The 26,151-nt window shown below is 42.7% G+C and overlaps 1 protein-coding gene across 1 annotated transcript in view; it reads right to left on the bottom strand.

Moving 5' to 3' along the window:
* The window catches only part of magi2a (membrane associated guanylate kinase, WW and PDZ domain containing 2a), a gene marked incomplete at both ends in the record, with an annotated part of 355,201 nt that overhangs the window by 4,050 nt on the left and 325,000 nt on the right, over window positions 1-26,151 (bottom strand). The window contains 5 exons of the mRNA XM_080754102.1: window positions 6,800-6,938; window positions 14,809-14,961; window positions 16,780-17,008; window positions 20,836-21,094; window positions 25,196-25,381. Of these exons, the coding sequence (XP_080610228.1) occupies window positions 6,800-6,938; window positions 14,809-14,961; window positions 16,780-17,008; window positions 20,836-21,094; window positions 25,196-25,381 (966 nt within the window). The remainder of the gene's footprint in view (window positions 1-6,799; window positions 6,939-14,808; window positions 14,962-16,779; window positions 17,009-20,835; window positions 21,095-25,195; window positions 25,382-26,151) is intronic.

Here is a 26,151-nt window from a genome sequence, read left to right as displayed (position 1 = left end):
AGGACTTTGATAAAGTGAGTAACTTAAGAAAGATGTACTCCATTTTCATTTTATGAACAATTATTTTCATGTCACACCATATGACGATTTTAGGCACAAGTACAACAAACTGCTGAATAAAGTCTGATTCCAATAAAATATCTAAAAACAAAATGTATTTCCATAAGGTTGAGAGTGAGTAGAACAAAAGTAAATAACTTTTATGCCTGCAATTTAAAGTTTTTTTAAAAACACATTTTTTGGGGCGTCACGTCACTGACCCATATGCACAGTATATGTATATGTATGTATATTTGTCACTGTCTGGCCAAAACCTCTTAACTCCATTTTTGAGGTTTTTCACTTTTTGGCATAAATCAGGGCTATATTGAACACCCTTTGTGTATTGGTTAAAATAATAAATATTGAACCAATGGAAAGTAGTAAAAAATGCTTAGGACAAAACCTCCTAACTCCACACTTTCTGCCAAACCAGCTCTCTTTTTTTCATAAATTATGTGCTATTGAACATCCTTTACATCTGTGTGTTGGTTAAAATAATATTGAACCAATGAAAAGCAGTAAAAATCCCTTCGGTCAAAACCTCCTAACTCCACTTGAGCTCATTTTCCCGAAAATTAACATTTTGGAGTTAGGAGGTTTCGGCCCGACAGGAGAGATATGTATCATACTACAAACAAGCAAATGTCTGTCTGTCCGTCCCATATGACATCACTGATGAGGGGATTTTCTGCCTTTATTAACAGTTCAAGTGAAGATTCACAGGAAAGAGGGAGAGAGAAATGTGGTAGACACGCAGCAAAGGCCGTCGGGAACGGGAATCGAACCCACGACACGCTGTCAGGCATTAGAGCCTATATGTGGCCTGGACCGCTAGGCCAGGTGCATATCTACAGTATACAGTATACTTTGGCATTTCAACATGCCCTACAATATCACCCCTCTAGTTTTAACCCCCTCTACTATTTACAGGGTTCCCACACATCTTTACCAATTCATTTCCAAAACTTTTCCAAAACCTTTCCAGAATATTTAACCCGATTTCCAGGACTATATAACAATAATTCAGCTCAATAACGAGTCGCTTACTCCTATGCGCAATGCCCAAAGACAGGCAGTGTATGCCAGTGGTTCTCAACCTTTTCAGGCCGTGACCCCCGAAATAATCATATTTGAAGAGAGTTGAGGAATTCTTGTGTGTTATTTGTTTTATTGTGAAAATAGCCGATTTACATGCTCACAATGCCTCGCAACGCGAGGCGTTGTGAGCATGTAGATCACAATTTCTGCCTCTAATATTTGACAATTTGGCAAATGTTTAATTTGTCATTTCAGTATTAACAAAATCAATAACGACAGACAATGCATAGTTATTTTTTCCAGGACCTTCCAGGACCCTTGATCAATTCCAAAACTTTTCCAGTACTGGAAAAATATTTTTGTAATTTCAAAATATTTCCAGGAATTTATTCATGACCGTTGGAACCCTATATTTACTCCTTGCTTGTAGATCTGCTATTGTTGTCTGTGGGTTTTATGAATATTGAACCAATGAAAATAATTAACAAGAGCACAAGTCTTATAATAACTACATTGGATTAATTTAGAACACAGGTTATTTTTTCCATTTCCTGAAAAGAAACCGTTTTGGACGTACGAGGTTTCCCCCTAACAGTGACATCTCATCTCATGGACCTCAGCTGGAGCTAAGAGCTGGGAAAAGCACCTGGTGGATTATAGACACGCAGGAATTTCACAGCAGCTCATCATGGCCAGTTCTCATCCACCGTTTGCCACATCAAGGTGACGTATGCTTTGGTTTGTAACCACTGCGTGGTCCATTGGGATTCTAAAAGACTGTGTGTGTGTGTGTGTGTGTGTGTGTGTGTGTGTGTGTGTGTGTGTGTGTGTGTGTGTGTGTGTGTGTGTGTGGGTGTGGGTGTGTATCTGTCACTGTCGCACACTGTGCTAATACCTGCTGTCAGCTCACATACTCTGTTTCTGATCTCTCACACACACACACACACACACACACACACACACACACACACACACACACACACACACACACACACACACACACACACACACACACACACACACACACACACACACACAGGACAACTGTACATACAATTATGCATGCAATAATGTGCGCGCACCCAAGCGCACACACACACACGCACACGCACATGTGCAAACACACACACACGCACGCACACACACGCACACTCTAACACCCATGCACATGCAGAACATTTTGTTGCTTTTCACCCATTAAAACCGGGAAATCATCTGTGTCATTTTACATTTTTGTGTTGGATTGAAAAATCTTGAAAATGTCTAGAAATGAAATGGCCTTTGTAGAATCGGCCTCAGGCCTTAATGGGTTAAAACAAAATACTATTTCTTTCTCTCTTTTTTTAACTAAACTATTCTTTTAAAAGGCCTAAAATAAAGTAAACATCAGTCTCTGCATGTTTGAAATGGCCAATGAAATCTCTACGCGCGCTTTGCAAATTGCAAATAAACTACCTGGCAAGCAGTAAAACAACGAGCAAAGCCCACACAAAACGCAGATGTTAAAACACCCTATTCTACTTTGGATTTACCGCGTGGCCTAGAACAGAGCAATGTCAGGTGATTTAGTGTAGCGTCGTCTGGCTGACCAGAGTAATAGTCCCCGCGTGTGGATTTCAAAGCTTTATGTTCCCCTCAAGGCAGGCTATAGAAAACCTCCCTCCGCGCAGAGGAGAAATTAAATCTCCGTCATAAACGGGGCCGGCCAAGATGAGGCTGAACGACAAGATTCTGGAAGCCAACGTTGCTCAGGTGTGTAAAGCCCGGAGGGTCCCTGCCAATGGCTGATGAATGGATTTCACCCGAGGGGGGGGATTTAATGCTGGGGCATTTCCCTCGTACTGTACTGCCTGCTCTCTCTTCACTCCGCTGCGAGGGTTGTAAGGGCGAAGGCTGCCACGGGGAGCGGATAACACACTGGAGCTTTATCACCTGAGGCGTCACACACAAATAAACATGCGCCCTCAAAAGGCCCAGTTCGTGGATTGCTCGGATTTCACAGAGTAAATAATCTCCTGTGATATTTACCATTCATTTCCTCCGGGGTGATTCGGGTCGCACATTCATATTGCTTTACTGCCTGTTGGTGTGCGCAGGTTTGCGGTACGCCTGGGCGATTTTATCTGCATGGCTTTCCTCTAAGAGTCGAACGAGAATGCGAGCGAGGGATTGCTTATTCTATAAACGTCGTACAACTTGGATTTATGTTTGGTGAATTTGTCCATCCGCCGAAAGGGCAGATGTTTGGCTGATGCCATTATGTTTTGGATGCTGAAGCTTGCAAAGGCTGGGATTTGGGTCGAAAAGTGGCCTACAGCACTGGTTCTCAACCTAGGGTCCAGGGATCCCCTGGGGTCCTTGAGCGAGTTCCAGGGGGTCCCCAGCTAAATCACTGACCTTACAGGTCTGTAATCAACACTGAATATTTACACTGTAGATCGATATAAAATGATCATATAAAATGGGGGTCGGTGCCCTAATGCAGGGGTTTTCAAAGTGGGTGACGGGGCACCCTGGGGTGCCGTGACGGCAGTCCAGGGGTGCAGCGAGATAATTTGATAATATTTGAAATTTATTTGGACACTTGAAAGAATATTTAGTATAATTTTAAACTTGAAGTACAAAGTTATTTTCAGTCAGTTCTAACCAAAATGGCTATTATGTCAAAGTTTTCCTCACAACTTAATCGCTAAAATATCGTCACTGTCAGGCAGAAACCTCATATCTCCAAGTTTCAAATGTGTACGTCTTTTGGTAAAGTATATAAAGCCCTGCTTCATCATACAAGACTGTCGCACAAAACTAGTGAAAACAGCCGATCTAGTGTGCTTGTAGATCGGCTGTTTTCATTAGTTTAGTACATTTTATAGATGATAAATACAAAACGAACGGTTTTGGACATACAAGGTTTCCACCCGACAACGACAATATGCTATAAATTTAAGGTGCTGGGAGTGAAAATTATAATGTAGGGGTGCCTCGGATTAAAACAATATTCATGGGGTGCCCTGAGACAAAAAAGTTTGGGAACCCCTGCCTTAATGCATATCACAATGAGGGTGTTTGAAAGTAAAAAAAACGTTGACAATCACTGTATGTGCCCTGAAGTAATCACAGCAAAACACAGCATTAAGGGCTTTACAGACGGGGGCCGACACGACGCCTGCGTTCTTGCTTGGATCAGTGGGATTGCCAGGGACGTGCTGGCCATTGGGGAAAGCGGGACAACTCCCGAACGGCCGGTTCATTCCCGGCCGGTCCAGGCCGGCCATTAGGAAAAAATTAAAAATTAAATGTCGGCCTTCGTTCCATTTTGGGGGCTGGGCGGCCAACAAAGTAAATCGTCACTGTCGGTCAGAAACCTCGTATCTCCAAGTTTCAAATGTGTACATTTTTTGGCGAAGCAAAGCCCTGCTTCATCATACAAGGCCGTCGCACAAAAGTAGTGAAAACAGCAGATCTACAAGCACACAACGCCTCGCGGTGCGAGGCGTTGTGTGCTTGTAGATCGGCTGTTTTCACTAGTTTAAATCATTTTTAAAATGATAAATACAAAACAAGGTTTTGGACATACAAGGTTTCCACCCGACAACGCCAAAATAGAACTCATGTACAGTAATTGGCCCACTGGCTTGTCACTTGTCATGATCTGAAATGGCAAATCTTTGAGTAGCAGCAGCGCTATAGAGAGATCTCTCTCTATAGCACGCAATGAGGGCCTCTACAACTCTTTTTCCCGGGCTGAATCAGAGGCCCAGCACGTCCCTGGGGATTGCAATGCACTTGCGAAGACAGGGAAAGGCAATTGCTTCGCTGGTAGACGGCAAACGAGCTACGTCTGTGTCAAATGATTGTTCTGCATGTCGCGTGGAGAAAGGTTGACGACATTCCAGCACTCGTCGCGGGTGAACGTGTGCGTGAGATGAGCAGTGGTGGAAAAAGTACTCAAATATTTTAAGTGAAAGTATCGATACTGCAATGTAGAAATACTCTGTTACAAGTTTACTTGAGTAAAAGTACAAACGTATTGGTATCAAAATGTAATTAAAGTACCAAAAGTAGAAAGTACTCATTATGCAGAATGTCCCATTTCACAAGTTTTCAAGTGTATAAAACGTGTTTAAGTCTTTTGAAAATAGCCGATCCACAAGCTCACAATGCGTCGCGATGCGACGCATTGTGAGCTTGTAGATCGGCTATATTCAAATAGCCGAAATGTATATAGGGCTGAAATGGGTAATGTATGTTTTGCAATAATAATCTAAAGTAACTAGTAACTTAAGTTTTCAAATATTTGTAGTGGAGTCAAAGTATAACATTTGCCTCTGAGATGAAGTGGAGTAGAAGTTAACGTATTGGAAATTGGAAATACTCAATTAAAGTACAAATACCTATAATTTTCACAGTACAGTACTTGAGTAAATGTACTTTACACCACTGGAGGTGAGCACAAATGCGACGTGCGGCCGGGACAGAGTCCCCTACCCCACTTGCCTCTCATGGAGAATGTGTTACTAGGCGCGCCATTCGCTTCCCGTGTGAAAAGCCCTTTACACATCAAAACCACACTGCACCACACAGCAACACCAAGGTTAAGTGGTAGAGAAAGAAAACGTTCCGATGGTTCACAAACCGTGTCTTTAGAGTGGCCCATTAGGAAGAAATAGGGGGTGCCATGCTTGTCACTTTTCATGCACATGGAGAGACTGGAGGATACCATTCCTATAGAAGGGGAAGTAACAACCTAGACCAATCATTAGGGTTAGACCACTGAAATGGACAGAAACAGTTAGTCAAGACAGAAGAGATTGAAGATTAGTGTCTTCACAGAAATCTACAGGCAGTGGTGGAAAAAGTACCCACGTTATTTTACTTCAGTAAAAGTATCAATGCTGCAATGTAGAAATAAGTTACAAGTAAAAGTCCGGGATTCAAAATGTACTTGAGTAAAAGTAAAAATGTATTTTCGGTATCAAAGAACCAAAAGTAAAAATAGTACTTAGGCAGAATGTTCCTTTTCAAATGTATAAAAATCATTTGAAGATAGCAGATGCACAAGCTCACAATGCGTCGCATCGGCTTGTAGATCGGCTATTTTCAAATGTATAGAAGGCTGAAGTGGTTCATGTATGTTTTGTAATAATCAATAATCAATAAAAGTAACTAAAGTTCTCAAATAAGTGTAGTGGAGAAAAAGTACAATATTTGGATCTGAGATGTACTGGAGTAGAAGTAAAAAATATTGGAAATTGGAAATACAAATAACTCAAAATTGTACTTAAGTACTGTATTCAAGTAAATGTACTTAGTTACTTTACACCACTGTCTAAGGGTGCCCTCACACCAAAATACCTATGAGAGTGGAATCCGCGTTCCGCCAATGCATTTCAATGAGAGTGAAGCGGTTTCATGCCAGCAGAGGATTTCTGCAAAAAACGCTCCCTTATCATTGAAATGCATTGGCGGAACGCAGATTCCACTCTAGGTATTTTGGTGTGAGGGCACCCTAAAGGAGTAATATTATTAATATACAGACGATATAGAATGAATGAAGGTGCATGCCCGAGCAATATTAAACTGAATTGTTATCAAGAGCTACGGTGACCGTAAGTTAAGACAGTGAACAGAACACAGTTCGACCAAGAGCTGAAATAGGTAAGATCTGGTCCTGGAGACGGACAGAGAAGAGTGGACAGAAGACATGGCGGTGGACGCTTACCATAGTCTGGGACCTGTCCAGTACCCCTCTTGAGGAGCAGACGGACTCGCCGCCCCCCAGACTTGATCAGCTCTATGGCCCTGGCATGGGTCATGTCTCTGGTGGTCTCGCCGTTGATCTCGATGATTTGGTCCCCGACCTGAACGACGTTGGAAGGTGAACGTCCATGTCGGAGGATGGAAGAGACATGGATGGAGGGGAGATGGAGGGGAGGGGGAGGGGGGCGGGGGTCAAAAGGATAATGTGAGTGAATATCTATTAGAGCAGTGGTTCTCAACCTGTGGGTCGGGTCCCCAAATGATTTACTTTGTGTGCAACATTGTTTTCTCACTCAACAGTAAACAAACCAACATAAAGTTTAAGTGTATATAGAGGGTACAGTATATGCACATTTCTAGTGACAATAGTGACAATTTGAGGACTTTTTAATACCTCTAAAATGACAAATTAAACCTTGGCTAAATAGTCAAATATTAGAGGCAGGAATTGTGTAGCGAGGCGTTGTGAGCATGTAAATCTGATATTTTCACAATAGAACTGCGTTATACAAAATGCAGTGCCTCAACTCTTAGTGCTTGTTGAAATATGATTATTTTGGGGGTCGGGGCCTGATAAGGTTGAGAACCACTGTATTAGAGCAGTGATTCTCAAAGCAGGGCATTCCATGGGGTCCCCAGCCAAATTATTGTGTGTATAGCATCAAAATCAGTTTAACCACCTATTTCATACTTTATCTATTTGAAATAGCCTATCTGCGAGCTCACGACGCAATACGACGTGTTGTGCGCTTGCAAATTGTCAATTTTTTTTCATTGTTTTCATTCAAAACATCTTGAAAAATGTTGATAAGTTTCGAATAACACAAGTCTTCTCTTATTAAGAGAAGACTTGTTTGGGGGTATTTGACATGAAAAATCTGGGAACCACTGTATTAGAGAGAATACGGTATTCTACAAACAGCCATGAATAATAGATGAATGCGAGAATATCAATTACCAACATGTTGTGGTCGCATTACATAAACGTCACAAACTGAATGCACAGAAACAGCTCAGTTCAACAATGACAGACGTTTTTTGACAACAGCAGGGTAATTATCTCTCTGCAGGTTTGAGGTGTGCACGGCACATATTAAGTAGGTAATTAATAAGCCTTGTTAAATATGGACGACGATTTACAAGGAGCACTCAAAGGTTTACTGGCCTTCTCGGTGGCTTCTGGAAATCGCTAATAAGTATTCCTAGCCACAAATAGGTGTCAGTTATAATTAATCTCAGCCTCAGGGCAGACAAGTTTTTCTATAGGGTGGCCAGGCACTTATTAGCCTACAAGTCCTTGCTGAATACAAATATCCGGATCAACTAATTGGTACAACTAAAGATTTGGAAGATATATTTAATATCCAACCAAAATACTAGGCTTATGTATGAAATAAACTACAAAGACGCTAATTTTGTAAACGCAAAAAGATGTTTCAGTTAGTTATAATTTTATTTTATTTTTCACATCTAGTTTGTAATTACGTATGCCAGCAGAGCGCACAAATACTGTGCACGGTGATTTTGTATGTGGCGTATCTTTTTGTGTGTACGCCCGTAGCCAATCAGTGACCAGCATTCTTGGTGACATCACCATTAACAGGGACCAGCATTCTTGGTGACGTCACCATCAACAAGTGCGACCTGATACAAATAACAAGGAACGCTCTGCTGGCGCACAAGTAGGCCATACATACATGGCCATGAGTGCACAAGAAGCAAGTTGGCAACCTCGACAAAGTGCAGTCTAGTTTTGTTAGTTTTAGTTACCTAACCTAGACCCCAATAGTGTGGAGCACAAGTCAAGTAGCTCAGTGTCGCTACGTAACATACAGACTACAACCACACAACCTTTTCCTTTCAACGTTACATTGAGGTCAGGTCACTTCCCCCTCTCTGACACGCACAGGAAAAGATCAAAAGGAAGCCTTCCTCCTTCCCAGCCTCTCACTCTCCGGCCCTTCAAATGATGGACCCGGTCCTGACTTATGGGGAGGATTCACCCAGGAGATAGAGGCAGAATGTGCCGACCAATTACGCTAACAAATGGAGAAGTGCTCTGCTAACGGCTGGTGTAATTTGAAAGTGAGGAGCGGAGTCTGTGGAGTGGACTAAAAGTGTGTGTGTGTGTGTGTGTGTGTGTGTGTGTGTGTGTGTGTGTGTGTGTGTGTGTGTGTGTGTGTGTGTGTGTGTGTGTGTGTGTGTGTGTGTGTGTGTGCGCGCGTGCGTGCGTGTGTGTGTGTGTGTGTGTGTCGAGGGGGTGATTAGGTGTCATAGTGGTCGGAAGGAGGGGTGAAAGGGAAGATGGTGCACTCATTAATCTGCTGCCCGACTGCAGATGAGAGCGTTCCGTGTCTTCATCTTTAATCCGCTAAGAGCGGGAAAGCACCAGCGTCACTTTAGATTCTAACCAATTTATCCATTATTATTGTAAACCTTTGGCTGTCCCCTTTGTGCTGCGATACAAGCTTGTAGATCTGCTATTTTTGAAAAATCGTGAAAGTGTACGTGCAAGTGACTATATATATTCATGAGTTTCAAATGTAGTCCTACACCTGCCATGATGGGGACCAACAGGTGTTGCAAACAAATTAATTAGTTAACAGACAAAATTGAAACACCTGTGTTGGTCCCCAACATGGCAGGTGTAGGACTACATTTGAAACGCATCAATTGTTTAAAGCTTCATGGGGGGTCCCAGGAACAAAATATTTTGAGACGGGGGTCGGCGGCCAAATGCATAAACCTTTGGGGGTGATGATAAAGTTTGAGCACCACTGACATAGCAACATAATCACAACCTCCACCCCTGACTTCTCACATGCCCCTCTTCTAGCGCCACCATGAGGTTGCTTTTTGCAGACACCATATATGCGACCTGACGGTCGCTTATCTCCCGATTCTGCCACACGGAGCCGGCGTCTTGGGTGCCCAAATATGCAAATCTTTGAAACCGGCTCCCAGAGTGAATCAATCTGAAGCCGGCACCGTCACGTCTCCTGAAACTATGATGTTGCAGCTGTCTCTCCCTAACCTGCATGCGCCGAGCCCCCCTGAGTGCGATAGGGCTTTTACAGCAAAGTGTACATGATAAAAAAAGTGTAATAAAAAGAAAAACTAAAAAAACAACATCGCTCTCTTCTTCTCTCTTTTTGGTGTTTTGTGGCAGCTTTACAGCGCCACTCATAGGCCTGGCATATATAAGGTGGTTTTGGTGCGTTCTGGAGACGGTCTTGCTGTTCTCAGTAGTTTCATGTAGACACTTGCATTTCTTGAGACGATTCCGTCTGTACAGTAAACAGTTTTGGAAACGACTCAGTGTATCGTCTTTGTGTATATGGGGCCTTAATGGGTTAAGAAAGGAGGGCGCGTGGGAAGGATAACTGCACACCAAGGAGGAGCAGTGGAAATTGGGTTGACCTTGGGCTGGCTCTTTTGCAGATGATAATCAAGTGTATTCTGAGCTTTTACGCAGAAAGACGTTGAGGCTTAAGAGGATGAGTTTCAGCAATTTTTTCCCAACCCAGCTGTTCAGATAACAAAAGAGGATTAGCCGTTATAAGTAGTTATATGTCTAGCACTTATTTAGTATTCTTCTCATACGAGCAATGGGAGATGCAAAACAAAATTGCCTTTTCTTGGTTTCGGTACTTGCAACAAATAAAAAAATAAACCTCCTAGCGCTGTTAAAAAAAGCCTGATTGGAATGCAGTCGGTTCACAGTAGATGAAGGACAAACACCAAAAGCCTTTCCTCTTTCATAAAATACTTTATGAAGAAATAAAGACTCTAAATGTCATTGTTTGCCATTAGACATCGTTAACTGCTCTTAGTTGCTGAGCGCGTAGCAAGGTCACACAATTGTCAAATGCTTTTAACGATATGTCACCGTTTCCACTTTTCCTATATAAAGGCGTTTTAGAAAAAAGGGTTCATAAAGTACAAAGTATAAAGGAGACTTCTGCATTATGAGACCCTGAGATTCATAATAACCTATTCAAGAATGTACAGGGAGCTGCTTACTAAACCAGCGCTGAATACGGCATTGCTACGAACAGCAGTGACAGGCTTTTGAATTCTTTTTAGAAAGGAAGAAGAAAGAAATTCCCCGCAGTTTATTCAGTTGCTTGAATTCAATTATGCTTCTACAGTAGTTTACTGGCATCGAAACCATAAATTAGGGCCAGGGTTGAAACCAGCACACAGCGAGTTTGAGCTGGGATTACACAGTCCAACATCACAGGCAGCGCAGAAACAATCAGTGCAGCAGGAGAGAGAGAGACAGAGACAGACAGACAGAGAGACAGACAGAGAGAGCAGGGACATGCTGGCCATTGGGAAAAGCGGGACAACTCCCGAACGGCAGGTTCATTCCCGGCCGGTCCAGGCCGGCCATTAAGAAAAAATTAAAAATAAAATGTCGGCCTTCGTTACATTTTGGGGGCTGGGCAGCCAACAAAGTAAATCGTCACTGTTGGGCAGAAACCTTGTATCTCCAATTTTCAAATTGATAATTTTTTTTCGCAAAGCAAAGCCCTGCTTCATCATACAAGGCCGTTGCACAAAAGTAGTGAAAACAGCAGATCTACAAGCACACAACGCCTCACAGTGCGAGGCGTTGTGTGTTTGTAGATCGGCTGTTTTCACTAGTTTAATTCATCTATCTATAAATGCGAGAAGTCTCTGCGTGCGTGCGTGCGTGCGTGTCTGCGTGTGTGTGTGTATGTAATCCGTGTATCTCGAGAACCGACCCGATGCGCGGTTTTCCCGAACCGGCGCGAAACGTTCGGAATCTCCGTATGCGGAGAAGATTGTTGACATCAGGCTGTTCCGGAGGAAATCGGCGCAAGCGCTGACTCATTGTGACATCACATCATAAAAGGCTCTGACATCACGTACGCCACATACAGGTATAATGGGGTTTGCATTAAAGGGGGAACCGGTACTGTGTCTGCAACACAGTCGAGGCACAGACGGATACAGAGATCTCCATATATGGGCATAAAATGGATGCAGACAGACAGATACAGATATCTCCATATATGAGCATAAATGTACACAAGCAAACAGATGGTCAATACGGGTCCTACAGAGGTCTCCATATATGGGCATAAAATGAACGCTTAGAGACAGATAACTCCATATCGAGAACCGTTCGTCCCACCAGCTTCAGATTCGGCCCGCGTGTTCCCCGCCGCACCACGGAGTGCAGTGCCGGCCCTCGGCCCGACCCGATGCGCAGTTTTCCCGAAACGGCGCAAAACGTTCGGAGATGATTGTTGACATCAGGCTGTTTCTGAGGAAACCGGCGCAAGCGCTGACTCATTGTGACATCACTTCATAAAAGGCTCTGACATCACGTACGCTACATGAGTCAACACAAAATGCCATGGTTACGTATTGAATGTCATCAGTATGACCTGTTCTGATGTTCATATATGGGCTTAAATGGACACAGGCAAACATATGGCCTGTGTCCATATATGACAACAGGTATAATGGGGTTTGCATTAAAGGGGGAACCGGCACTGTGTCTGCAACACAGTCGGAGGCACAGACAGATACAGAGATCTCCATAATGGGAATAAAGAGACACAGACAAACAGATACAGAGATCTCCATATATGGGCATACAATGGATGCAGACAGACAGAAACAGATATCTCCATATATGAGCATAAATGGACACAGGCAAACAGATGGTCAATACGGGTCCTACAGAGATCTCCATATATGGGCATAAAATGGACGCTTAGAGACAGATAACTCCATATATGGGCATAAATGGACACAGGCAAACAGATGGTCAAAACGGATCCTATGACAACAGGTATAATGGGGTTTGCTTTAAAAAAAAATCCCTATTTACATTGTTCCCGAGTTGGCCAGGTTGCGGCGGCCGAGCTTCTAGTTTCTAAAATGATAAATACAAAACAAACGGTTTTGGACATACAAGGTTTCCACCCGACAACGACGAAATATAACTCATGTAATTAGCCCACTGGCTTGTCACTTGTCATGATCTGAAATGGCAAATCTTTGAGTAGCTGCAGCGCTATAGAGAGAGATCTCTCTCTATAGCGCGCAATGAGGGCCTCTCCAACTCTTTTTCCCGGGCTGAATCAGGGGCCCAGCATGTCCCTGAGACAGAGACTATCTTCTCCTTAGTGTTGATTTCGTCGACCAAACCATGGCAAAAAATGATTGTTGACTACCTTTTTTCACTGACGAAAACCAAAAAAGAAAAAAAGAGAAAACTGAGCCTAAATATATTGACAATTTCATCAACAAATAAAAACTAGACCAAGGAAACTAAGTCGAACTAAAACTAAAACACAAGTCATTTTATGCTTGGTTGCGCTCGGGTGATGTGCTCTGAAAAGTTCACACAACAAAGGTGTGAGCTTGTAGATCGGCTATTTTCGGCATGCAACCAAGGGTAAAATCAGCCGTTTCCACACGCCATCAAGGCCCACCAAAAATGTCAAAAATCACATGTAGATTTTGTTGACAAAAACCTTGTGATATTTAGTCGACTAAAACATTTCAGAGGACTAAAATATGACTAAAACTAAATGACATTTTATTCAAATAGTAATGGGGACATAAGAAAATCGTTACCAAGAAATCTCTTCACCAATGTGTTTCCATTGTATGTTTTGCCTGTAAAGTAAATTAATGGGACACAAATCATTTTTTATGAGGTTCCCCTGGGAGTTGAATTTCAACCTTTTAGTACATATTATTACACACCTTTAGAAACACATTGGTGAAGACATTTCTTGGTAACGATTTACTTTGCAGATTATTGATCAAATATATTTTAAAATCCCCTTATTAAGAAGACTAGGATTAAAACCAAATCAAAATCTCCTGTCAAAATGAACGCTGCGTCTCCTCCTCCATCTCCTGCAGGACAGCAGGTCCAGACTAGAGATGGGATTTATGGCTATTTGAAGCAATTTGAAAATAGCCGATATACAAGCTCACAATGCGTAGCAACGCAATGCATTGTAGATCTGCTATTTTTCTACATTTTATTAATTGGAAAACTTGTGAAATGGGACATTCTGCATTATGAATACTTTTTACTTTTCGTACTTTAAGTTGAAGTACATTTTGATACCAATACCAAGGAACGTCTCCCTACTGCCAACCCATCGTTAATTTCAAAGAGCCGTTCAATCGACTGGATCCGTTCAGGTCCAGACCCAGCGGAGTTTGCATGGGGGTTGATGCAGTCCGGTGGGTCTGACCTGCAGCTAGGGAGTGTAATGCGTCCCGGGGAAGGGACACATTATCCTTGACAGGTTCATTACAGATAAGGAATGTACACAGAAGGCCAGGCTATCAGCCCAGGAGTCCCAGATTGTAACATGTGTAAGATAGACAGAGAGAGAGAGAGAGAGAGAGAGAGAGAGAGAGAGAGAGAGAGAGGGTGAGAGAGAGAGAGAGAGAGAGAGAGCAAAAAGAAAGAAAAAGAGAGAGTTTGGTGGTGCGCGACGATGGATCGACATTCTGCAGGTCAGTGGTGTAAAAAGTATTCAATTTTTGGACTTAAGTAAATTTATCAATAGTACAATACAGAAATATCCTGTTACAAGTAACAGTCCGGAATTCAACATTTACTTGAGTAAAAGTACAAAAGTGTTGGCATCAAAAATATATTTAAAATACCAAAAGTAGAAAGTACTCATTATGCAGAAGGTACCATTTAAAGTTTTCAAATGCATACAAATCTTTTGAAGCTATTTTCAAATGATCAAAATCTACAAAATGTATTTAGTGGAGTAAAAGAACAATATTTGGATCCTGTAATGCTGCTTCATTCTCTCTCTCAACAAGGGGTCCTTGGCCTGAAAACGTTGAAGACCCCTGGTCCAGAGTGTTGACAAAAGAGCCTAACGCTTGAGAGGGACGTTTTTAGCACCAGTAATACATAAAGGGTGGATAACACCCCCCAACACCCACCCTCATCCTCCCGTTGCGGATGGCGGGCCCGTCCTCCGCCAGGCGCAGGACAAACAGGTCCATCTTGTACTCCCGTCCTCCGCGGATGCTGAAGCCGAAGCCTTTCATGCTCTTCTCCAACTCCACCGTGAAGAAGTCGAAGTCCTGGGGAAGCTGAGGCAGTAGAAAACCGCTTAGAAGCAATAGCATACAGTCTATCCTTTTCTTGCACTATCATGCTTGAACTGCAGTGCACCAACCTAATCTGCTGTATACGTTAGGTTGGCAGCTACTGGCAGCTACTACTCTTTTGTTCTTTTTTTGCTCTCTCTCTTTTCTTTAAATCTTTTTTTTTCTTTTTTTTTTTACAATTTTATCATTATTTTGTTATTATCTATGCTGCTGTATTGTCCAACCAAAAAGATGTTTTAATTTTATGTACCTGTACTCAAGATGTAAGAATAAAGTACAACATTGAACCTTGATACTGTATAAAGCATTTCTAATATTTATCCGATGTTATTAGTCTTTAAAATGACTACAATGAATTAACCTGACCCCGCCAGAAGGTGGCAGCAGTGCGTAGTATGCCTGCTTGTACCATCTGGAATCGCTTAAAGAGAGTTGACATCCCGTAAAGTCCCAGTCCGGACCAATCAGCGGCAGCTACGGGCGGGCTCTATCGGCACTGCAGCGCTGAGACTGGCCCGTGCCTGTGATAAGACAGGCAGCCCCATCCAATCACCTGCTAAATAGCTTGAAAAAATGGACACGCCTCCTACAGCCGTTAGATGGGAGCGATTCCAGATTCCGAAGTCAGGTTAACAATGAATTGGACAATTGACAAAAATGTTTATTGTTAAACATCTGCATTACTTAAAGGGGCACTCCACCACTTTTCAACCTATCTTCATATAATAGGTCCTCACTAATGTTCATGATAAAATATCAAAACATTTTTCTACTCAGTGTGGGTCTCATAGGAGAGCTGTGGGTGGGTCAAATCCTTCTACCGGTGACATCATCAATGGGAAATGCAAGCTAATAGAAACTGCAGGCTTTCTATTTCTGAAAAAGTTGCAATGTTAAAGTGGAAGCCATTGTTCTCGTGATAATAAAAATCTAAAAAAAATTTTTTTTTCCAAAAATATTATTTATTTATTTTTTTGTCAAACGATGATGTCACCGGTAGAAGGATTTGACAGCTCTCCTATGAGACCCAGACTGAATAAAACATTTTTTTGCTATTTTATTATGAACATTAGTGAGGACCTATAATATGAAGACAGGTTGAAAAGTGGTGAACTACTCCTTTAATTTACAAGAAGTCATTAGAGAATGTACATTTTTATTTTATTGTGAGGAGCGTTTCGCCTGCTATCTCTCACCTCAATACACATGGAATTGTGGACAAAATCGTATCCAACGATAACAAAATATTCCAAGCTTTGCGTCTGAGAGGCTAAATCTCATCAAAAGGTGGTCCGCGGCTCAAAGGCCGAATAAATAATGGTCCTTGACATGAAAAGGGTTTGGAGACCACTAGTCAAGATCAGTGGTTCTCAACCTGTGGGTCTGGCCCTCCAGGGGGGTCAACACATTATTTTGAGGGGTCCCCAGATGATTAACTTAATGTGCAACATTGTTTTCTCACTCAACAGTACATGAACCAACATAAGGTTTAGAGGGTATTTGCACATTTCTAAAGTGACAATTTAAGTACTTTTTAATACCTCTACAATGACAAATTAAACATAGGCCAAATTGTCAAATATTAGAGGCTAGGAATTGTGAAAATAGCAGATCTACATGCTCACTATTCTCACAATAGAACCGTTTTACAAAATGTAATGCCTCAACTCTTAGTGCTCGTCAGGGTGGGAGGTCCCCAGTTAAAATATGATTATTTTGGGGGGTTGCAGCCCTGAAAAGGTTGAGGACCACTGGTCTAGATCAGCACTTAGAGACAAACGTGTAGTAAAACCGCCTTACTTGAACCGCTGGAGGGATTCGGTAGTCTGGGATGGTGAACTGCCTGGTGTCAGGTGACAGCTGCCTGTAGTCCAGCAGGGGTGGGTGTCTGTAATCCAACGTGGGCGGCTGCCGGTAGTCTGCGACGGGAGGGTGCCGGTAGTCCACCGGGGGCTGCCGGTAGTCTGTGAACGGCGCCTGGCGAATGTCCGGTTTGACGTCCTGCCTCGCCTTCACCTCTGACCTGTAACTAACAGACCAATGGTGTTGAGGGGGTCACGTCCAGCCTGGTTTAGAGCAGGGGTTCCCAAACCTTTTTGTCTCAGGGCACCCCATAAATATATATTTTTTAATCCGAGGCACCCCTACATTATAATTTTCACTCCCAGCACCTTATACTTATAGCATATTGTCGTTGTCGGGTGAAACTTGTATGTCCAAAACCTTTCGATTTCTATTTATCATCTAAAAAATTTACTAAACTAGTGAAAACAGCAGATCTACAAGCACACAACGCCTCGCATCGCGAGGCGTTGTGTGGTTGTAGATCGGCTGTTTTCACTAGTTTTGTGCGACGGTCTTGTAAGATGAAGCAGGGCAGGTACACATTTGAAACTTGGAGATACAAGGTTTCTGCCCGACAGTGACGATATTTTAGTGATTATGTTGCGAGGAAAACGTTGAGATAATAGCCATTTTGGTTAGAACTGAAAATTACTTCAAGTTTAAAATGATACTAAATATTTTTTCAAGTGTCCAATAAATTCCAAATATTATCAAATTATCTTGTGGCACCCCTGGACTGCCGTCGCGGCAGCCCAAGGTGCCCCGTCACCCACTTTGAAAACCCCTGGTTTAGAGGAGAGTGGTGTCACGCTTTGATCTCGCCGCAGACCGGAAGTGGCGTCGCATGGAGCCTGTACTCATGCTTAATGAGCCTCTGCTGCTCTTCAGCCCCGTCCGCCCCCATTATAACCGAGGCATTTTCACTCGCTGGCAAGTAGACTAAATCGCGTCTTTTTTCCCCCTTTTGACGCATTCACGGGCCTCTCCAAGGTAGACAACATTATTAAAAGGGGGGAAAAGACGTGATTTAGTCTACTTACCAGCGAGTGAAAATGCCTCGGTTATAATGGGGGCGGACGGGGCTGAAGAGCAGCAAAGGCTCGCTAAGAATGAGAACAGGCTCCAGTAAGCTAGGCTAAGCTAGCTTTCCACGCTTACAATGGGAGTCGACGTAAGTGTCATAACTCTCTATCTCTCTAGTAGGCCTGTCCTCTAAAAATCGACGAATCGACGCGTCGTTTTAAGCCCCCGGAATCGACGCCAATTGTTTGAGTCGAGCCGTCAAAAATATATAATTTTTTTATCACACCAGTATACTGTGGTGCGGTATGAGAGCGCTGGACTGTGACTGTCATGTAATTCTTATTGAGTCCATACTTCCTACTACTTGTAAACTAGACTTAAAAATAAAATCAGTTCACGTGACTTGAAAGTTGCCTTGATCATATAACAGGGAGCTCTTATTTTGAAGTTAACCGCTTGGAAAGGAAATGCGTCGACGAGTTGTTATTCTACTTGAGAGCTGGCCAAAGAAGCAGCAGAGCCAGCGCGATGCGCTTTCACTTTCACTGCCGTGGGTGTGTGGTGGTTGGACTCAGGCTGAGGAATAGCGACGGGCGAACTGTTTTCTTTTTATTATCTCGCACCAGATCGGCAACATAGCTCTTTTGATACAGCAGCGGTGCTCTGAGAAAATACAACTTGTGGAAATAATACACGACATGCTGTCAAAGAGATGCATTATTCTCTCCTCTGTTGTTCTACTCTGCTCCACAATTCACAATTACGCACGGCAAATTACGCACGGCTGGACGCAATCTTATCGTCATTAATGTCCAGTGTCCACCGCTATCATGTCTCAATATGCACGGTAGTTCATGGATCTAATTCACTTTAAAGGCTTAAAACATATTGCTGTTTTATTGTATTACGTTGACGTGGTTTAAAAGCTTAAAGCACCACTTTTTTTTAATTTTTTTTTACATAAACGATTCGTCGACGCGTCGGATTAACCCCCGCGACTCGAATCGACTTGATAAATCCTGCGTCGAGGACAGCCCTACTCTCTAGGGGTCTGGTCGCGTCAAGGAAAAAGGCGACTCGGGTCTGCGCCGCTGCCTTGTCTGCGTTGTCGTCGTACGAAGGCGCTCCGTGCCGAAAATAGCAGATCTAACGGCGCTTGTCGATGTGTTATTGACAGTGCGCAATGTCATGTACGACAAATTAACTAATTTAATGCCACCATTAAACTTTGACTTTGGTAGTTCACTTCCACGCTCTGTTATGTTTTCCTTACCTTTTAACGTGGTCGCGTGGTGTCCATCGTGCACGAGGGTGCACGGATCGTAACAAGGCAAACTGACGCTAGAATCCTCCCATCTACGTTCACATCTAACATCTAACAGATTAGCATAAGAAAAGCACTCCTACTGAATTCCCCTTTAAAGGACAACTTTGTTTTTTTACAACAAGGGTTCATATTTTTTTTTTTTTCATTAGAGAAAAGAAAAGATGAGTGTTAAAATGTTTTCATTTACTGCTTTCTATTGTTTTAGTGATTTTAACGATTTTGATTTGCATGCATGCCCCCAGGTTGGGGGCATGCATGCAAGCGGATAAATATCGTCTTTTTAGACACAATAAGCCCATTCCCAAGATTCACTGCAATCTTTCATGGGCAGATGTGACTTGTGGGGACTGGTGTAAATAGTAATAAAGAAATTGACGGCTTATTGTGTCTAAAAATACGTATTTAGCCACTTGTACGCATGCCCCCACCCACTGAAATCAAAATAAAAAAATTGCTAAACCAATAGAAAGCAGTAAATGAAAACATTTTAACACTCGTCTTTTATTTCCTCTAATTACAATCTAAAATATGAACCCTTGTTGTAAAAAAACAAAGCTGTCCTTTAAGCAGTTCAGTGTAATTTGTGTGCGCTTCGCACACTGTAAGGAGCACACTTCCATCTGACAAACAATCGAGTTACTCCTACACCTGCTGTCACGGTGATGGCTTGTTTAGGTTCATACAACCATAGACGTAAAAGGGTATGGCGTGTTGGATTCTGGGGCTGTATGTCACCGCGGGGCGACATATTCTGGAGGGGAACTCATAAAGGGCATGTGCAGCAGCTTTGAGCTTGCCATAAGTTATATTTTATGCAACTCCATTCAGCGAAGACCTGGCGAGGACGCACTGTGATTGGCCAGTAGTAGTGATTGACAATGAACTGCAGCGCCTAATGAGGTACATATCTACTATCTACGTTTCTATATCTATGCATACAACAGCCTTTGAACGCATCTCGAGTGGGAAATTAAAACCGTGTCCTCTCACGCAAATCGTATGAAATGTTTATAGCAGGAGAAAGTCCCTTCAGAGGGTGATGACCCATACTGGTATGCACGAAAGAATTTGGACTACCTGTAACACTGGAGCAATGGGCAATGACACAGTGGATTTTTTTGGAGGGCCCTCAGTTTCTGTTGTTAAAATATTTAACATACCTCTATAAAGAAGATATGTATTAAAGTAAATATTTTAGAAGTTCTTGAGAGTCATGATGTTGATAGAAGAAACTGGGAGAGAGAGAGGGGGGGGGGATGAGAAAACAATAGCAAGCAAAAGTAAACGGTGAGAAAGATTGGGGTGAGAGCGAAAGAAGAGATCACTTGTGATAAGAATGGAAGGGGACAGCTAAAGAAATGAGAGAGGAAGGAAATGGGTACGGGGATTAAGAGCACAAGGAGAAAATGAGAGAGCAGGCAGGAGAGAGAGAGAGAGAAAGAGTTGGAAAATTGAAAGAGAAAGGGTACCGTAAGTGTTTTCTCAGTGTTTTCCCCAGATGTAGAATGTTTTATGAAAGCATAACACTGCATCATAGGATCAAGGCAATCGTACAGCTGAATCGTATAAAGCCTACGGCACATGACAGGAGCACTTACTGTGCACTCGAGCCAAAAAGAGTTATGGGCACGAAGGCCAGAGGGCAACAGGCAAGGCCTTACCTGTTTTCATGGGCGTAGGTCTGGGGTGGCGGGGCGGACGGCTGGTTGACGGGGCTCTGGTGAGGAACGGGGCTGGGCTGGGTGACCACGGTGCCCAGCTGGCTGACAGGGGGGCTGGGCTCCGCCACTGGAGCCAGGGCTGCAGGACCGGGCTGCGTGGCCGCCGGGCCAGGCTGGGTCGGCAGGGCCGGGCTGTGCTGCTGGGTCATCATGGGGCTCTGCTTCTCAGAGCTGGGGGCCGACGGGGGGTTGCTCAACCCTGGGGGATACGGGTGGAGCGACAGAGCATTAACAACCCATTTAGGCCTAGAATTATTGACTGCTTTAACCAGTGAAAAATAGCAGATATACAAGCTCACAGTGCGGCACCGAGTGCCGCGCTGCGAGCTTGTAGATCTGCTATTTTTGAAAAAGTCATGAAAACGTGCGCAAATCTTTGAATATATGTATGTATTTTCAAAGCGAACGGTTGTAACTCAAATGTTGCTTCTGGGTGGTCCCTGGAACTAGATATTTTGAGATGGGGGTCTGTGGTCAAATAAATATCAGTTTGGGGGTCCTTCACATGAAAAGGTTTGAGAACCACTGACATAGTAGTCTCTCAAGAACAGACTAAGTGAGCTCCAGTTAAGTGAAAAGGACCTTTTCTTTGACGAAGGATAGCCAGATTGCTGACATAGAAATATAGGTTTTTCAAAAAAACCTTAGAAGGATTCAAAAGACACTTATAGAATCGGGTCAAAATTAAGTGCGGCACTCAGTGCCGCGCTGTGAGCTTGTATATCTGCTATTTTTCAATAGTTAAAGCATAAAATAATGAAACACAAAATGTGTACCCGTTCTGAATGGGTTAAAGAGGGGCTGCTGTGATTTTTTCGTCCCCTAAAACAGTGGTTCTCAACCTTTTCAGGCGGCGGCGACCCCCAAAATAACCATATTTTAACTGGGGATCCCCCACCCTGACAGGCACTAAGAGTTGAGGAATCACATTTTCTATAACATGGCTCTATTGTGAAAATAGCCGATCTGCTATTTTCACAATTTCTGCCTCAAATATTTGAAAATGTGGCCAATGTTTAGTTTGTCATTTTAGAAGTATTAAAAAGTCCTTAAATTGTCACTTTAGAAATGAACAGATACCCTCTATAGTGAGAAAACAATGTTCAACATTAAGCCAATCATCTGGGGACCCCCCAAAATAATTTGGGGGTCCCGACCACTGCCCTAAAAGAGTGTTTCTCAAACCTTTACATTTCAAGATCTCCCCTTAACTCTGACAGTCTACAAATGGAACCAAATGGACCCGTCAGGGTCCATTTGTATACGGGCGGAGTTACAGACTTGTATGAGTTAATTTAGCATAAAGTACCAGGAATCCACTTTGAGAACCAGTGCTCTAAAACACAATCATCTGTGTATTATGATTATACTAGGAGGAAGATTATTTTCAAAAAGGTGTTCAAATGATGTTTTTAAGTGACCACACCAACCAGTTCATTAAGTATACCTGTTTTTTTCACCTTAGCACCACCCACCTGAAGTTAGCCTCGCCCACAGCTGTTGTTGTATGATAATAAGGGGAGGGGATGATTTTAGTGTGTCACTAAAGCGGTGTATTTCAGTTGGGCCTTTTGACTCAAGAGGCTTTCAGCTTTCAGGAAGAAACCACAAATACACAGGGAAGACATATTTGCATAAATATAACCACACCCAGGGGTCTATTAGAGTAACAAGTCAATTTCTTATACTAGAATTTCGGGCCCCCTTCGGGGGCCCTCAAATCTAGAGCTCGGGCCCCCTCCGGGGGCCCTCACGGTATACCAGCAATCAAATGGATTTGTAATGGGCAAATATGGGTACAGTATTTTCTGGACTATAAGGCGCACCTGACTATAAGGCGCACTGTCAATGAATGGTATATTTTCAAACTGTTTTCATATATAAGGCGCACCTGACTATAAGGCGCACATAATAGACGCTACTGTTGCGTTATGCATCAAACAGATGGAGCTGTGCTAAAGGGAATGTCAATGTCAATGAATGATCCATATATAAGGCGCACTGGACTATAAGGCGCACTGTAGTTTTTTGAGAAAATTAAAGGCTTTTAAGTGCACCTTATAGTCCGGAAAATACGGTAGTTCTTTTTTGGAGAGAAAATATTTTTTTGACAAAAACATTTTTTTAGAGAAAAAATAGTGTTTTGAGAAAAAAAAAAGTTTTTGAGAAAAAAAAAAGTTTTTTGAAAAAAAGTTTTGGCCTAATTGTGTTATTATTATTACTATAATAGGCCTGCCAATGTTTTATTTTCATTATTTCAATGTTTTCATTTTAGCAACACACACACACACACACACACGCACCCACACACACACACACACACACACACACACACACACACACACACACACACACACACACACACACACACACACACACACACACACACACACACACACACACACACACAGACAGACAGACAGTATGTTGCTGTGAAGAGGTGAGTGGGCCGAACTCTAGAGGTGAGTGGGCCGAAGGGCCGCCAACTTCTTGTAAGATACAGGCTCTCGGCTAGCTAGGCTCTCGCTGCTGCGCGCCCGTCACTGCTGAAGCAAACTGTAACCTGATACTTTGGTGACGAAAATTGCGTAGGAGACACTCTGGGGAAAGATTTGCATAGCAAACCCACACATTACTTTTCTACAAAGTGTACATCGTGCGAATACAATAGCTTCAGGAGAAGCTGCTAGGAACATTGGGGTAAAAATGCGCGATTTTTGTGCAAAAGGTGGAGTCTTTAGATGCAGTGTAAATGTGATTCTATCGCACAGGATGCTTAAAAATACTTAAAGAGGGTCGCTGTGGGTTATGGCTGCTGAGATGTTAACTCCATAGACACATACAAAACAGAAAAAGTACAAAATTATGGCACCTCCTCTTTAAACAAAAAAAGATGCTTGCACACAGCATAGGGAGAATCCCAATGATACGCAGATGGAAACGCACAGCACACATACTTTAAGGTTCCTTTCCATTGTTGTGTAAGTAATTTCAAAAAAATAATTTTATTTATGATTCATCAAATTCCCCTGACCATACCTCTTCAAAGACACAGAGAGAGAAAGAGATAGGGTGAAAGAGGGAGATATATACATATCGTTGTTGTCGGGTGGAAACCTCGCATCTCCAAGTTCTTTCGCAAAGTAAAGCCCTGCTTCATCTTACAAGGCCGTCGCACAAAAATAGTGAAAACAGCAGATCTACAAGCACACAACGCCTCGTGGTGCGAGGCGTTGTGTGCTTGTAGATCGGCTGTTATCACTAGTTTGAATCATTTTTAAATGATAAATGCAAAACGAACGGTTTTGGACATACAAGGTTTTCACCCGACAACGATGATATATAGAAGTGCATACATAAAGATGACAAAGACTTTGCTCACTCCATATAACAATGTCCATGAAAACCCTGACTCAACAACAACAGTCATAAATCTTTGCCAATCTTATATATGCAGTTGAATGCCCTCATCGCATGTTTGTGTGTGTATATCGTTATTGCATGAGATCAGTGGTGTAAAGTAACTAAGTACATTTACTTAAGTACTGTTTTAAGTACAATTTTTAGGTATTTGTACTTTACTTGAGTATTTCCCATTTCCGATACTTTTACTTCTACTCCACTACATCTCAAATCCAAATATTGTACTTTTACTCCAAAACAATTATTTGAAAACTAGTTACCATAATTGCCGGACTATAAGCCGCGGCTTTTTTCCCATGTTTTGAACCCTGCGGCTTATACAACGGTGCGGCTTATATAGAGATTTTTACAGCTAACGGCCAGTTAGTTCGTTTTACAATGGTCTTTAACAAGGATTTATATATAGATTTTTACAGCTAACGGCCACCAGGGGCGCTCTAGCGGGAAGCAGGAAGGACACCTGCGGCTTATAGTCAGGTGCGGCTTATATGTAAACATTAGTTTTTTTTGTTCTAAATTTAGCTGGTGCGGCTTATATTCAGGTGTTGCTTATAGTCCAGCAATTACGGTACTAGTTACTTTGCAGATATAAAATATAATATTATAAAACATACATGAACCACTTTAATGTGAGTCAGCGTGCTCACAACAGTGAGCTTCTACAGTAGATCTGCTATTTTCAAACATTTTGCACTTTTACTTTTGTTACTTTAAGTACATTTTGATAACACTTTCATACTTTTACGCAAGTACATTTTGAATTCCGAACTTTTACTTACATATAACATCTACATTGCAGTATTGCTACTTTAACTTTAACTAATAAATGTGAGCACTTCTTCCACCAGCGGTGCAGTCCCTCCCCTCGCATGCCTACCTTCCTGCGGTACGATCCTCAGGGTGACGCTGAGGCCGGCGTCCTTGATGAGCTTGACGATGTCGGCGTGGGGCATGTTGACGATGGACTGGCTGTTGACTGCCAGTATCCTGTCCCCCACCTTCAGCTTGGCACAGCGGTCCGCCGGGCTGCCCTCGATGATACGCCCGATCTTATGGGGCACGGCTGGAAAAAGGATTCACCAGTCAAAAGAAAAGCATCCGCACTCTCACATGGGTGCTGTACATGCACACGCGCAGGCAGCGGGAAATCTCTCTTTGCTCGGATGCAATACCACTCATCGACTGACTGACTGAATGGCTGACTCTCCTCTCTGTCTCTGCTATTTTGCTATTCTAACCCCCCCCCCCCCCCACAAGCTTACGTAAGCCAGCTGGGTTTTTGCATGTGTGTGGGCGAAGCACTGAGGCTCAGCACAGCAGCATACTAGAGATCTGTGAGAATGGCTTATCGTAGGAGGGTATACATAATTGAGATGGAGGGGTAGATGTTAAAGGAAGAGGTGTTTCTACTGTTTTTACTGAACCGTGACCTCTTCCCTCAGCTGACTTTAGTCCATGGTGCTGCACTCATCCTGAAAGCAGTAGTGCTCAGGTTTTGGACTTCAAGGGATTTTTCACTTTCAGTTTTTTCACATTTTCAGTTTTTTTTTTACATAAACGTATTCTGTATTCAAAATCTGACTTCAGTCAAAGTTCAAAAGTGTCAGTATTAAAATGTACTTAGCATAAAGTAAAGATACTTCGGGGTCGCCACAGCGGCCAAATCAAGTTGGGCTTCCATCGACTTTCTATACAGGAGGAAAATACCCAGAAAAAAAGAAATCTGGGTATTTAAGTAGGATGTGAGGGGTCTAACTAGGGGTTTGTCATGATGCTGAATCCATTGCAAGCATTTCTTTTGCGTAAAAAACATTCCTTGAGCTACAAATGGCA

This window comes from Nannobrachium achirus (assembly GCF_963921795.1).
Source record: "Nannobrachium achirus genome assembly, chromosome: 23".
In the NCBI taxonomy this organism is placed as follows: Eukaryota; Metazoa; Chordata; class Actinopteri; order Myctophiformes; family Myctophidae; genus Nannobrachium; species Nannobrachium achirus.
This window is presented reverse-complemented; position numbering and strand designations above follow the sequence as displayed.